This window comes from Pangasianodon hypophthalmus, chromosome 24, assembly GCF_027358585.1.
Source record: "Pangasianodon hypophthalmus isolate fPanHyp1 chromosome 24, fPanHyp1.pri, whole genome shotgun sequence".
In the NCBI taxonomy this organism is placed as follows: domain Eukaryota; kingdom Metazoa; phylum Chordata; class Actinopteri; order Siluriformes; family Pangasiidae; genus Pangasianodon; species Pangasianodon hypophthalmus.
In genome coordinates, this window is record NC_069733.1 from 18,116,538 (window position 1) to 18,129,146 (window position 12,609).

The following is a 12,609-nucleotide window of genomic DNA, read 5'->3' on the forward strand; positions in this document are numbered from 1 at the left end:
AAATAAGACCTGAGGTTTGTAACGAGTGCTTTGATGTTTCATAATAAAACGCATAAAGGACATGTTTCTTGGAACATGTAGTAATACAACTTTCAGTAACACTCTGCTATAAATACATTATTATACAAATTATAAATAAAATATTACTCAAGTATAGTAATGAATGAAGTATTAACAGTATAAAAGTAAGAACTTGCACTCTGATTCCCTCAGAAACGCTTCCTCAGGTATGAGAACTGTGTAAGTGCAATCGGGACGTTGATGTGCTGTGGATCAGAACCAGGCTCAGGGTGAGGTATTATTATTATTATTATTATTATTAATTAATATTTATTTATTTACTCTGATGCCGAGGCATCGCCGTGTGCTGAAGGTGAAATCAGAAACTCACCACAACACAGAGACGCGTCTTCATTCCTCCTTTAACTCCTTCAGTTTCAGTATTAACTCCTCACTGAGACTGAACTCCTCCCTCAGCATCACAGAAAACATGTTACACCTCCATCTTTCTGTCTTTCTGTCTTTCCTTTCCTACTTTTTCTTACTTTCTTATGCTTTCATTCATTTCTCTCTTTCTAACATTGTCTTTCTTTTTCTTTCTTACTTTTTGACGTGCATTCATTCATTCTTTCATTCTTTCTTTCTTTCTTTACTTTTCTAACTACATTAATTCATTTATTCTTTCCTTCTTTCTTTCTTTCTTGTTAACTTTTATTCATTCATTCTTTTTTCTTTCTTTGTTTCATTCATTTTCTTTCTTACTTCTTTATTTATTACTTTTTAACTTTCATTTTTTCATTCATTTAATTCATTCTTCTTACTTTTTTTGCTTACTTTCTTACTTCCATTCTTTCTGAGTTTCTTTCTTTTTCTCCTTTGCTTACTTACTTTCTAACTTTTCTTTCTAATGTCCTCTTACTTTTTTCTTACTTTCTAACTTAATTTCCTACTTACATTCTAAACGTTCTTTCTTTCCCGTATTCTTTCATTTCTTTCTGAAATGTTGGGGCACAAATATTCACTGGATGATCGTTAAATCTTTATTTCAGGGATCACATAAACTAACATGAAACTGCATGAGGAAGTAACGAGATAAAGAGCAAAAATCAATTCTCAGTAAACAGAGTATCATGCTGACATGTTAGCTGGAAGATCTGAAACTGTTAAAGGGACTGATTTAGAAATAAAACATTTCTCCTCACTTTGAAGCTTGAAAATGTGGAAAGTGTGCTCTGTAAAAGAGCTGATGATAAACAGATATCATGTAAAACTACAACAGAAAGCTATTTCACTGAGTAATAATCATCATCATCGTATTAACACTTAAAAATACTGTAAATGCACTTGTGTGAGAAACATCCACGTACATCAGTGACCTCTAAAAATCATTCCAGTTACAAACGAGCCGCCATTTTGTATACAAAATACTTTTATTTGAAAACTGGAGTGTAGATTGTAGGAAAAAGATGTACAGCAATTAATATTAAAAGTGTTAACGTAAACTTAACGTAAAATCTACATCTTAACTAAAACAGTTTTTTTCCCTTTATATGTGCACACTCCAGGTCTAGCGTGTAGGTCTGGGTGATATGACAATATACATTTTATTATTTGGATTTTTTAATAATTAGAAAGTGACTGCAAACAGCTGATTGAAAAAGTTTTATATAAGGAGTGTAACGAGATCCTGACACTGAGATTTTTTTTCTGAGGTCAGTATTTCAGCATTTTAATGTACCTAGAGACATCGTTGCTAGGTTTGGGATGCTCATTGTTACCTGATCATTAGAAAAAAATGTTGAAAAATCAATCAGAAAATTTAATATCATTAAAAAATGTAATTCAGTTGAATTACATTCAACATGAAATGTCATTATTTTAATTTATTTTTTAGCATTTTATTTTAAAAATATCTTGTAGAAGAAGCTTACTTTAAATACATAGTGGAAAAAAGCAGGATTGTGAAGCTATTTTGTGTGTAATCATCATCCGAGTTCCCAGTAATAATAATACAAGCGAGTTAGCTGGTTACTAGCTACGACTAGCTAGCTGGGAGCGTTGTTACGGTTACAGTGTATGCATCACGTGAGAATTTTTTTTCATATCGGCACAAAAAAACAGCTAGTGTGAAAGCAGTCTTAAATATTTAAAGAGTGAAATTTGTTTTTTTGTAAATTGTCTTCCGGTGGTTTTATTTTTCTAAACACTATTCCACAAATCCAGTCTCAGTGATTCACTAGCAGGAGAAATGGCTGTGTCTTTCCTGCTTCTGAGGGTCACGTGATCCCGCAAAGATCTTGTGGAGCACGTGAGCAGAACGGAGAAGCTCCAGAAGCAGTTGAGATGTGAGGAATATTGCTCAGAGATAATCAGCTCCTTCCCACTGAGAGCCTGGAAACTGGCCCTTCATGAACACAATGGAAATCTCTCCATTCAACATTCATAAAACGTTATTTTTTTTTTTTAAATGTGTGTACAGTAAACGCCACGATACAGTAATGTTACAAATAAATTACTATCCAAGTCACGTAATCTCCCCACAACCCCCTTCCCTTAATCTCTCTGCACTTATTATATGTAAACTCTCACAAACAGCAAAATAAAAGCATAAAAAGCAAAAAAGAATAGACCCTCACACACACACACACACACACACACACACACACACACACACAATGGGAACAGTCACACTGCAGTACAGCACTGATCACTGCTGGAAGAAGATAGTTTCAAGTTCAAGTTGATCCTTTTCCCTCGTTCTCTCCGTCCTGTTTGTTCGTCCTCTTGGCACACGGCATCGCTGTTACGCGTCTCTCATGCGGCAGGCCACGGCTGTAATCAGGGCGGCGCCCTTCCCACTGCCGTCCTCTGATTGGAGGAGAGTGACGTCGCACTGGGGCGCCAGATCTTGCAGAGTTTCCTGCAGGATGCTGGAGAAGCTGGAGAAAAAAAAAAACAATCGCTGGATGAGACGAGACTTAATTCGGTTCTTAATCGGTTCTCCTAACGAGTTGATATCATGCTGATATCACATATCTTATAGTTTACACTCGAATATGCTACTTAACTGCCTCTCGATATCCAATTAACTTCTTACGATACACGCAACTCTTAAATTCTGGCTTCTCATTGGTCAGTAGGTGGGAGTTGACTCATTTTCTATAACAGCAGCTCTGACAGTAGCGCAGGTTTATATTAATGCACTCGTTCTAATACGTTCTCGTTTCTATAGTAACAGCTCATTCACAGGGACTTGTACGGCAGACGAGCAACACAAATTTTTATTTTTAAATCATAAATTGTGAAGTATTCTGTAAGGAGGCGTATTTAACGTTTATGGAAGGAGTCAGAGGTAAAGCTGTAACTTTAAGTTTGCCGACATCTTCAGCACAGAGGAGTTTACGCTTTTTGTGGTTTGTCTGTAACACGACAAGCTGCGTTTATTTTGTCTTAAAGAATAAAGAGAAGCTGGTGAGGGAGCGACTGTTTATATCTACTTATAACTTATATCACAGACATTCCACAACATTAAATGTAACTATAAACGGATAAAACACATGATTCGTCATTCTTTAATGAATAAAAACTTGTAACGGTTGTGATATTGCTGTGGTATAAGAGGAATAAAACATTCACAACATGCTGTTACAGGAAAGTAACTCCGCTTCATCACACCAAACTGTTGTTGATTATTTTCCTATAGTAGCATGACATGGAGTGTTTTATTTCTTAATTATAACAAGTACTCATATTTATTTATTCATCATTTCTCTAGTAACAGCTTTATTTCTTTTTTTGGCAACATTCTGTTACTATATATATTTCATGTGGTCTTAAAGTAAATATATTCTTTAAAAAAAAGATTTCTGCAAGGAGAATGTTTGATAATGTCCTCGCTGCAGAACCACAAGTCCAGGGGGTGGAGCTAGATCTGATCCACCTCCCACATTACCTGTAACTCCTCCCCTGGACATTTGGCTTGACCTCGCCCAGGTAGGAGGAGTTGGATCAGGTCTGACTCCACCCCATGGAGTTTCACCAGTTCTCCAGCGAGAACATTTACGTGAGGAACGTATGATGTGGACAGGACTTACTGTGGGTGGAGCTTGTACAGGGTTCCGTCCACTCCCACGGTGACGCTGAGCGAGTTGAGGTTGCGGTTCTGACGGATTTTGTCGACCACGGCAGCGAGCGCAGCGCCACACAGCTGGGCGGCTCTCTGAGACACCACGCTGCACACCTCCTTCACCAGGATGCTGTCGTCACACGTGCTGCTGGTTAGACCCAGGTGCTGCAGGATGGAGCGGACCTGCCGCAGAGCCAGACGGTCACTGACACAGACGGAGAGAGAGAGAGAGAGAGAGAGAGAGAGAGGATTAGATTTCCGGACATACGGCATGTCAGTTATGTAATGTAGTCATTGAATGTCTGTAGTAATAATAATGGATTCACACAGAGGTCTTTACGATGTACACATTCTCATCATACTACAGTTCCATCTGTACTACACACACCTCATTTTTATACAAACTAAAAGCATTCTGCTTGTTGTAGGCCGTGTGCCTAATCACGTGACCATAACATGCCTGTACACAGTTGATAACATACCTAAACGCACAATCGTCGCTTCTCTGACACTTTCAAATCCAAATTTCAAATCCAAATTCCTTGTCTTTTCAAACTGCTGCTCCTGCAGCATCACAGGGCAGAGCAGCGTAGCCCAGTCAGAGGAAAGCGCTATCTGCTTTCACAGACACCTGTGATCAGCTAGCGTCGCTCTGATTGACAGGAGAGAGAGTACGCTCCTGCCACCCTGAGAGCACAGCCAATTTTTGCTCAGACATGGATTATTCAAACTCGACAGGCTGATAGTGCGAATGCTTTTCTGTCACCATCTGGCAACCTGACAAGTCCTTTTCAACATCATCTATATTTTATAGCTGTGCATTTTTAAACTTGGGACTTGCTTTCGTTTTGGGTTCAGTGGGAGATGACAGAAAAGCACAAGAGCTTCCTGGAGTGCCTTTATACTGCTCATTTTATAGAAGGTAATATATGGAGTAATCTTTCCAAGCACGTGTACACACAGTCTGCAAAACATGACTGACGTGACTGATTCAGATGGAACTAAAATCTCAGAGATACTTTTAATCCATCCATCCATCTGTTCTCTGTGCCACTTCTCCTACGCGGGGTCACGGGGAGCCTGGAGCCTGGACCCTATCCCAGGGCAGTTGGGGCACAATGTAGGAGCCACCCTGGACGGGGGCCAACACATCATGGGGGCAGTCGTGGCCTAATGGATAGAGAGTCGGACTTGCAACCCGAAGGTGAACCTGAAGGGTGTGGGTTCGAGTCTCGGGTCCGGCGGGGATTGTAGATGGGGGGAGTGAATGACCAGCGCTCTCTCCCACCCTCTATACCACGACTGAGGTGAGACCCTTGATCAAGGCACCGAACCCCCAACTGCTCCCCGGGTGCCGCAGCAAAAAAGGCTGCCCACTGCTCCGGGTGTGTGTTCACTACTGTGCGTGTGCACTTGGATGGGTTAAATGCAGAGCACAAATTCCGAGTATGGGTCACCATACTTGGCCACAAGTCGCGTCACTTCACTTCACTTCATCACAGGGCACAATCTTCTTCAGGCAGGTGAGAACACACTGAACTGACATGACTGCAGGAAGTGAATCAAACGTGCCGTGTGTTTTGGGTTGCAGCATTTTCATACATGCGAGCTGCTAAACTGAGACTCATGCCATGTGTTCTAGAAATTTTTAACACAAAAATGCTTTAAACTGGTTATTTATATAACTGTCTAATCATTTATTTAGAATTTTTTCGCATCACCGTATTTCCTATTCTTCAGACAAACATCTCTTTTGGTTCGTTTAATTATGAGCAGAGTAAAATTAAACAAAACCAAACAGAAAAGCAGAAAAGCATTTTCTGTAAGTGAAATGTACAAATAACTGTGGTGTGTGTGTGTGTGTGTGTGTGTGTGTGTGTGTGTGTGTAAGGTTGTGATTAATCGCACGTCCTCCTTAATAAAATGTAGCGACGTGCAACTGTCAAGTAGATCAGCGTTATTTACAACGGCTTAGTTTGTTTTGAATCATGTCCTGATTACAGAAACACTTGAGCGAGCGCACAAGCCGAGGACAAACACTTCATTCAGATTTCTCCAGTGCTGACACACGCGCACACACACACACACACACACACACACGACAAAAACACCACTTCTCCTGCACACAGTCCTTTCCAAACTAAATTCTGATGAAACAAAGTCATCAGGAAGACATTTCATCCATCTTTTTTCACAAGACCCTACAGCGGATTGTGAGAATGGCTGAAAAGCTCATCAGAGTCTCTCTATCCGCCATCAACACCTCATACAACAACCGCAGGATCAGCAGAGCCACCGGACGACCCCTCTCACTCCTCTCACAGACTCTTCACCCTCCTGCCATCTGGCAGAAGGTACAGGAGCATCCGCGCCATCACCAGCAGACTCCACAACAGTTTCTTCCCTGAGGCAGAGAGATTACTCCACACCCTGCTGCCTCCCAACACTCACCTGGGCAAGTCAAACACCTAACCCAGTATGAAACACTGCACACCTGCACCTTACAAAGCTGCATCACACTTTTATTATAGACCTCGTTTCTGCTGCCAGTATTACTGCCTATACTTACTGCTGCTACACTACACAATAGTTTACAGCCCATGTACTGTGTATTTATTGTCCTGTGTATTTACTGCCCTGTGTATTTACTGCCCCGTGTATTTACTGTCCCGTGTATTTATTGTCCCGTGTATTTATTGCCCCGTGTATTTATTGCCCCGTGTATTTACTGCCCCGTGTATTTACTGCCTCGTGTATTTACTGTCCCGTGTATTTATTGTCCCGTGTATTTATTGCCCCGTGTATTTATTGCCCCGTGTATTTACTGTCCCGTGTATTTACTGTCCCGTGTATTTATTGCCCCGTGTATTTACTGCCCCGTGTATTTATTGCCCCGTGTATTTATTCCCCCGTGTATTTATTGCCCCGTGTATTTACTGCCCCGTATATTTACTGTCCCGTGTATTTATTGCCCCGTGTATTTACTGCCCCGTGTATTTATTGCCCTGTGTATTTATTCCCCCGTGTATTTATTCCCCCGTGTATTTATTGCCCCGTGTATTTACTGCCCCGTATATTTACTGCCCCGTGTATTTATTGTCCTGTGTATTTATTGTCCTGTGTATTTATTGTCCTGTGTATTTACCGTCTCGTGCATTTATTGTCCTGTGTATTTACCGTCTCGTGTATTTACTGCCCTGTATATTTACTGCCCTGTGTATTTACCGTCTCGTGCATTTATTGTCCTGTGTATTTACCGTCTCGTGTATTTACTGCCCTGTATATTTACTGCCCTGTGTATTTACCGTCTCGTGTATTTATTGTCCTGTGTATTTACCGTCTCGTGCATTTATTGCCCTGTATATTTACTGCCCTGTGTATTTACCGTCTCGTGTATTTATTGTCCTGTGTATTTACCATCTCGTGTATTTATTGTCCTGTGTATTTACCATCTCGTGTATTTATTGCCCTGTGTATTTACCGTCTCGTGTATTTATTGCCCTGTGTATTTACTGTCTCATGTATTTATTGCCCTGTGTATTTACTGTCTTGTGTATTTACTGTCCTGTGTATTTATTGCCCTGTGTATTTACCGTCTCGTGTATTTATTGTCCTGTGTATTTATTGTCTCGTGTATTTATTGCCCTGTGTATTTACCGTCTCGTGTATTTACTGTCTCGTGTATTTATTGCCCTGTATATTTACTGTCTCGTGTATTTACTGTCTTGTGTATTTACTGTCTCGTGTATTTATTGCCCTGTATATTTACTGTCTCGTGTATTTACTGTCTCGTGTATTTACTGTCTCGTGTATTTATTGCCCTGTATATTTACTGTCTCGTGTATTTACTGTCTCGTGTATTTACTGTCTCGTGTATTTACTGTCCTGTGTATTTACTGTCCTGTGTATTTATTGCCCTGTGTATTTACCGTCTCGTGTATTTATTGTCCTGTGTATTTATTGTCTCGTGTATTTATTGCCCTGTGTATTTACCGTCTCGTGTATTTACTGTCTCGTGTATTTATTGCCCTGTATATTTACTGTCTCGTGTATTTACTGTCTTGTGTATTTACTGTCTCGTGTATTTATTGCCCTGTATATTTACTGTCTCGTGTATTTACTGTCTCGTGTATTTACTGTCTCGTGTATTTATTGCCCTGTATATTTACTGTCTCGTGTATTTACTGTCTCGTGTATTTACTGTCTCGTGTATTTACTGTCCTGTGTATTTACTGTCCTGTGTATTTATTGCCCTGTGTATTTACTGTCTCGTGTATTTATTGCCCTGTATATTTATTGTCCTGTGTATTTACTGTCTCGTGTATTTATTGCCCTGTGTATTTATTGTCCTGTGTATTTACTGTCCTGTGTATTTACTGTCTCGTGTATTTATTGCCCTGTGTATTTACTGTCTCGTGTATTTATTGCCCTGTGTATTTATTGTCCTGTGTATTTACTGTCCTGTGTATTTACTGTCTCGTGTATTTATTGCCCTGTGTATTTACTGTCTCGTGTATTTATTGCCCTTTGTATTTATTGCCCTGTGTATTTACTGTCTCGTGTATTTACTGTCCTGTGTATTTACTGTCCTGTGTATTTACTGTCTCGTGTATTTATTGTCCTGTGTATTTATTGTCCTGTGTATTTACTGTCCTGTGTATTTACTGTCTCGTGTATTTACTGTCTCGTGTATTTATTGCCCTGTGTATTTACTGTCCTGTGTATTTACTGTCCTGTGTATTTACTGTCCTGTGTATTTATTGCCCTGTGTATTTACTGTCTCGTGTATTTATTGCCCTGTGTATTTACTGTCCTGTGTATTTATTGTCCTGTGTATTTACTGTCCTGTGTATTTACTGTCCTGTGTATTTACTGTCCTGTGTATTTACTGTCTCGTGTATTTACTGTCCTGTGTATTTACTGTCTCGTGTATTTACTGTCCTGTGTATTTACTGTCCTGTGTATTTAGTCCCGTGTATTTACTGTCCTGTGTATTTATTGTCCTGTGTATTTATTGCCCTGTGTATTTATTGCCCTGTGTATTTACTGTCTCGTGTATTTATTCCCCTGTGTATTTACTGTCCTGTGTATTTACTGCCCTGTGTATTTACTGTCCTGTGTATTTACTGTCCTGTGTATTTACTGTCCTGTGTATTTATTGCCCTGTGTATTTATTGTCCTGTGTATTTATTGTCCTGTACTCGTCTCACACTGTTGTGTATTTGTACTTTATGTAGTCTTGTGTACTGCTCTGTATTGCACCAAGGTCCTGGTGAAACATTTCGTTCTAATGTAAACTAGTTATAAATAAAATAAAATCCACTTGACTTTATCCCTCTATCCATCTATAAATCTGTCTGAAAATTCTATAAATCACAACACTGCAAAAGACTGCTTCTTCATCTCTCCATCCATCCACTCATTTACTCATTCATTTATTCTTTAATATCTAGCTTTCATGTTGGAGAAAACCTCAGAAGAAAGCATCTGTCTATCCATCTGTGAAAACATCAGACCTGGGCATCCGTTCTTCCATCCATCCATTCATTCATCCATCCATCCACCCTTCCATCCATCCACTACTCTCTATCTATCACTTTCTATCCATCTGACAAAATATCAGAACATCCATCGATCACTTTTACATTGATCCATCCATCCATCCATCCATACAATACTCTCTATCCATCAATCACTATTAATCCATGTTAAAAAAAAACTGAGAAGAGATCATCTATCCATCCATCTCTCCTCCATCAATCCACCCAATACTCTCCATCCATCCAATCCTTCCAATACTCTCCATCCATCATCCATAGAATACACTCTCTCCATCCTTCGATCAATCCATCCATCCAATACCCTCTATCCATCTATCCATCATCTATAGAATACACTCTCTCCATCCATCCATCCATCCATCCAATACCCTCTATCCATCTAGCCATCTAATACTCTCAATGCATCTATCCATCATCTATAGAATACACTCTCTCCATCCATCCATCCAATACTCTCTATCCACCATCTATAGAATACTCTCCATCCATCTATCCATTCAATAATCTCTATCCATCCATCCTCCATCCCTCTCTAACCATCCAATACTCTCCATCCATCCTCTATAAAATACTCTCTCTCCATTATTGGATGGATGGATAGAGAGTATTGGATGGATCTATTCCTTCATGTATCCATCCAATAATCTCCATCCATTCGTCATGTTCTCCACCATGGGTGGGAGCCCCTCACCTGAAACTGAAGGTCAGAAAGCCTGATCTGCTGCACCTACATCTCCTCATCTCCCTGCAAAACTGTCTGCTCACACCATGTGATCATTCCCCAAGCGTCTGTGTAATTCTCTACAACCAGCTCTCAGGTCCTTGTTCCGAACCTGACCCGCTCATGCAGCTTTCTCCTTTCAGGACTCAGGTGCTTCTTCCATCCCCAAAGTCCTTCCTCAAGTTTTTTTCCTGTCTCATCAGAACTTAGCTGTGAAAAGACTGTGAGTAGGAAGTGGAAACTTTATAATTGTAGCTGGAGAGGCTTCACCCAGCACTAATCCTGCATTGCATTTAAAAAAAAAAAAAAAAAAAAAAAAAAAAAAAAACACCCTCATCCAGTCTACCTCCACGACTCATAGCCATCTCTATCTCTCCATCCAAGTGTAAATCCATCAATTACATCTTTCATCCATATTCATTTACTTCTACGTGGTCATTCATTCATCCATCTTTTCAGCCACTGCAGATGCCATATTATCCAGTCGTCCACTCATTTTTGCGCTCAGTGACTACACCCCCAGCTTGGCAACTACTGGCTGTGTGTTCTGGCAGCGTCCAGTCGTGTAACGTGCACTGCAGTGCACTGCAGTGTGATTTTCTCAGCCCGTGAGTAATCACTGGAGCTGGGATATTCTGCCAGCATGTCGGAGTTTCTCTGTGATGAATCACGCAGCGTGAACCGCTCAAGCACCGCGATGCAACAGCATGAAGTGTGAGAGCGAAGACAAGATGCGAGCACAGCAACAGACACGAAAACAAACACGCTATATTTCCAGTCAGCACACAGTACAATATTTCATCAGTCTTCCCATTTTCTCTCATTTCCCTTTTCTTTTGGTCCATACAAGATTCACAGTCACGTGATTGACACTTCTGCCGTCTATTTTCGTGAGAAAGCAGGATTTCAGCAGGGATCTCTCCAAGGGAAAGGTGGTGTAGTGTGTGTGTGTGTGAGTGTGTGTGTGTGTCTCGTGTGTGAGAAATCATACAGTGTGTACAACTCCACAACACCAAACAACTGCTCAAAAGTGATTAAAGTGCAGTAGCGTGAAAGGATCAGCGATTCTGAGATTCTGATCTGATCTTCCTCTTTCCCTTTCTTCCTTTCCTTGGACTATCTTTAAATATTCCTTCTTTCTTTCCCTTCCTTGGACAGTTGATCTTTAACTCTCATGCTTGGTTTGCTTGGACCATTTCTACCATAAATGTAATGAACATGTAATACACATCCAGAGAAGCTTTTTAAGCTGATGCATGATGGAAAAGGAAAAAGACAAAGACACACACACACACACACACACACACCTCTCGATCTGGGAAAGGAACTTGGTCTCAAAGATGCCGCGGGTCTTGAGTCTCTCGGAGAGTTTTCCGCGGAACAGCAGACCTTTGGCGGTGAAATCCAGCAGGACGTTCCTGACGATCTCCCCAAGGTACATCCCACTGATCATCTTCTCAAACCTGTCACACACACGCACACACACACACACACACACACACACACACACACACACACACACACACACACACACAGAGAGAGAGAGAGAGAGAGAGAGAGAGAGAGAGAGAGAGAGAGAGAGAGAGCAAGGCTTTGACTCGCCTGAAGCTATTATACAAAATATTCAATCTCTCGAGTCTCATTTTGCTCAAATGCTTGACAGTGTGATGTCATGTGACCTTCACCTCTGTTTGCCAGGATTGGTGGAGTTTTCGTCCACAGCGTGATCGAACTCGGTGCAGATATCGTCGAGCTCGCCACCGTCTCCGAACGCTCCCCACTCCATGTTCACACACATGTGGCCCTCATTTCCCTCCACCAGCTCCACGTTCCTCATCTCCTCCATGTAGCACGCGTTCGTACCCGTACCTACACACACACACACACACACACACATATATAAACATGTCTTCCTCACACACCAAAGTTGATTGTTTTCCTACAACAGCACATCCTGAAGTGTTTTATTCCTCTTACACTGCAACAATAACCAGTGCTTACTATTTGTTTACTCATTAACGAGTGACACGTCATACTACTTATCCATTTATAGTTACATTTACTGTTGTTAAACAAGTTAGTGCCTGTTCTCACTTACGCTACAGCAGCTATAAACAGTCGTTCCCTCATCAGTCTCTCTTTTTCTCTCTCTTCAAGTTAGTAAGATCAAATAAAACGCAGCTTGTCGTGTTATCGAGGAA

The 12,609-nt window shown here is 40.7% G+C and overlaps 1 protein-coding gene across 1 annotated transcript in view; it reads right to left on the bottom strand.

Moving 5' to 3' along the window:
- Nucleotides 1-1,017: 1,017 nt before the first annotated feature.
- hk2 (hexokinase 2) overlaps nucleotides 1,018-12,609 on the bottom strand; it is a 49,678-nt gene continuing 38,086 nt past the window's right edge. Inside the window, exons 15-18 of the mRNA XM_053228932.1 lie at nucleotides 12,094-12,277; nucleotides 11,716-11,871; nucleotides 4,095-4,331; nucleotides 1,018-2,939 (exon numbers count right to left, since the gene is read on the bottom strand). Coding sequence (XP_053084907.1) covers nucleotides 2,804-2,939; nucleotides 4,095-4,331; nucleotides 11,716-11,871; nucleotides 12,094-12,277 — 713 coding nt within the window. The 3' untranslated portion in view covers nucleotides 1,018-2,803. The remainder of the gene's footprint in view (nucleotides 2,940-4,094; nucleotides 4,332-11,715; nucleotides 11,872-12,093; nucleotides 12,278-12,609) is intronic.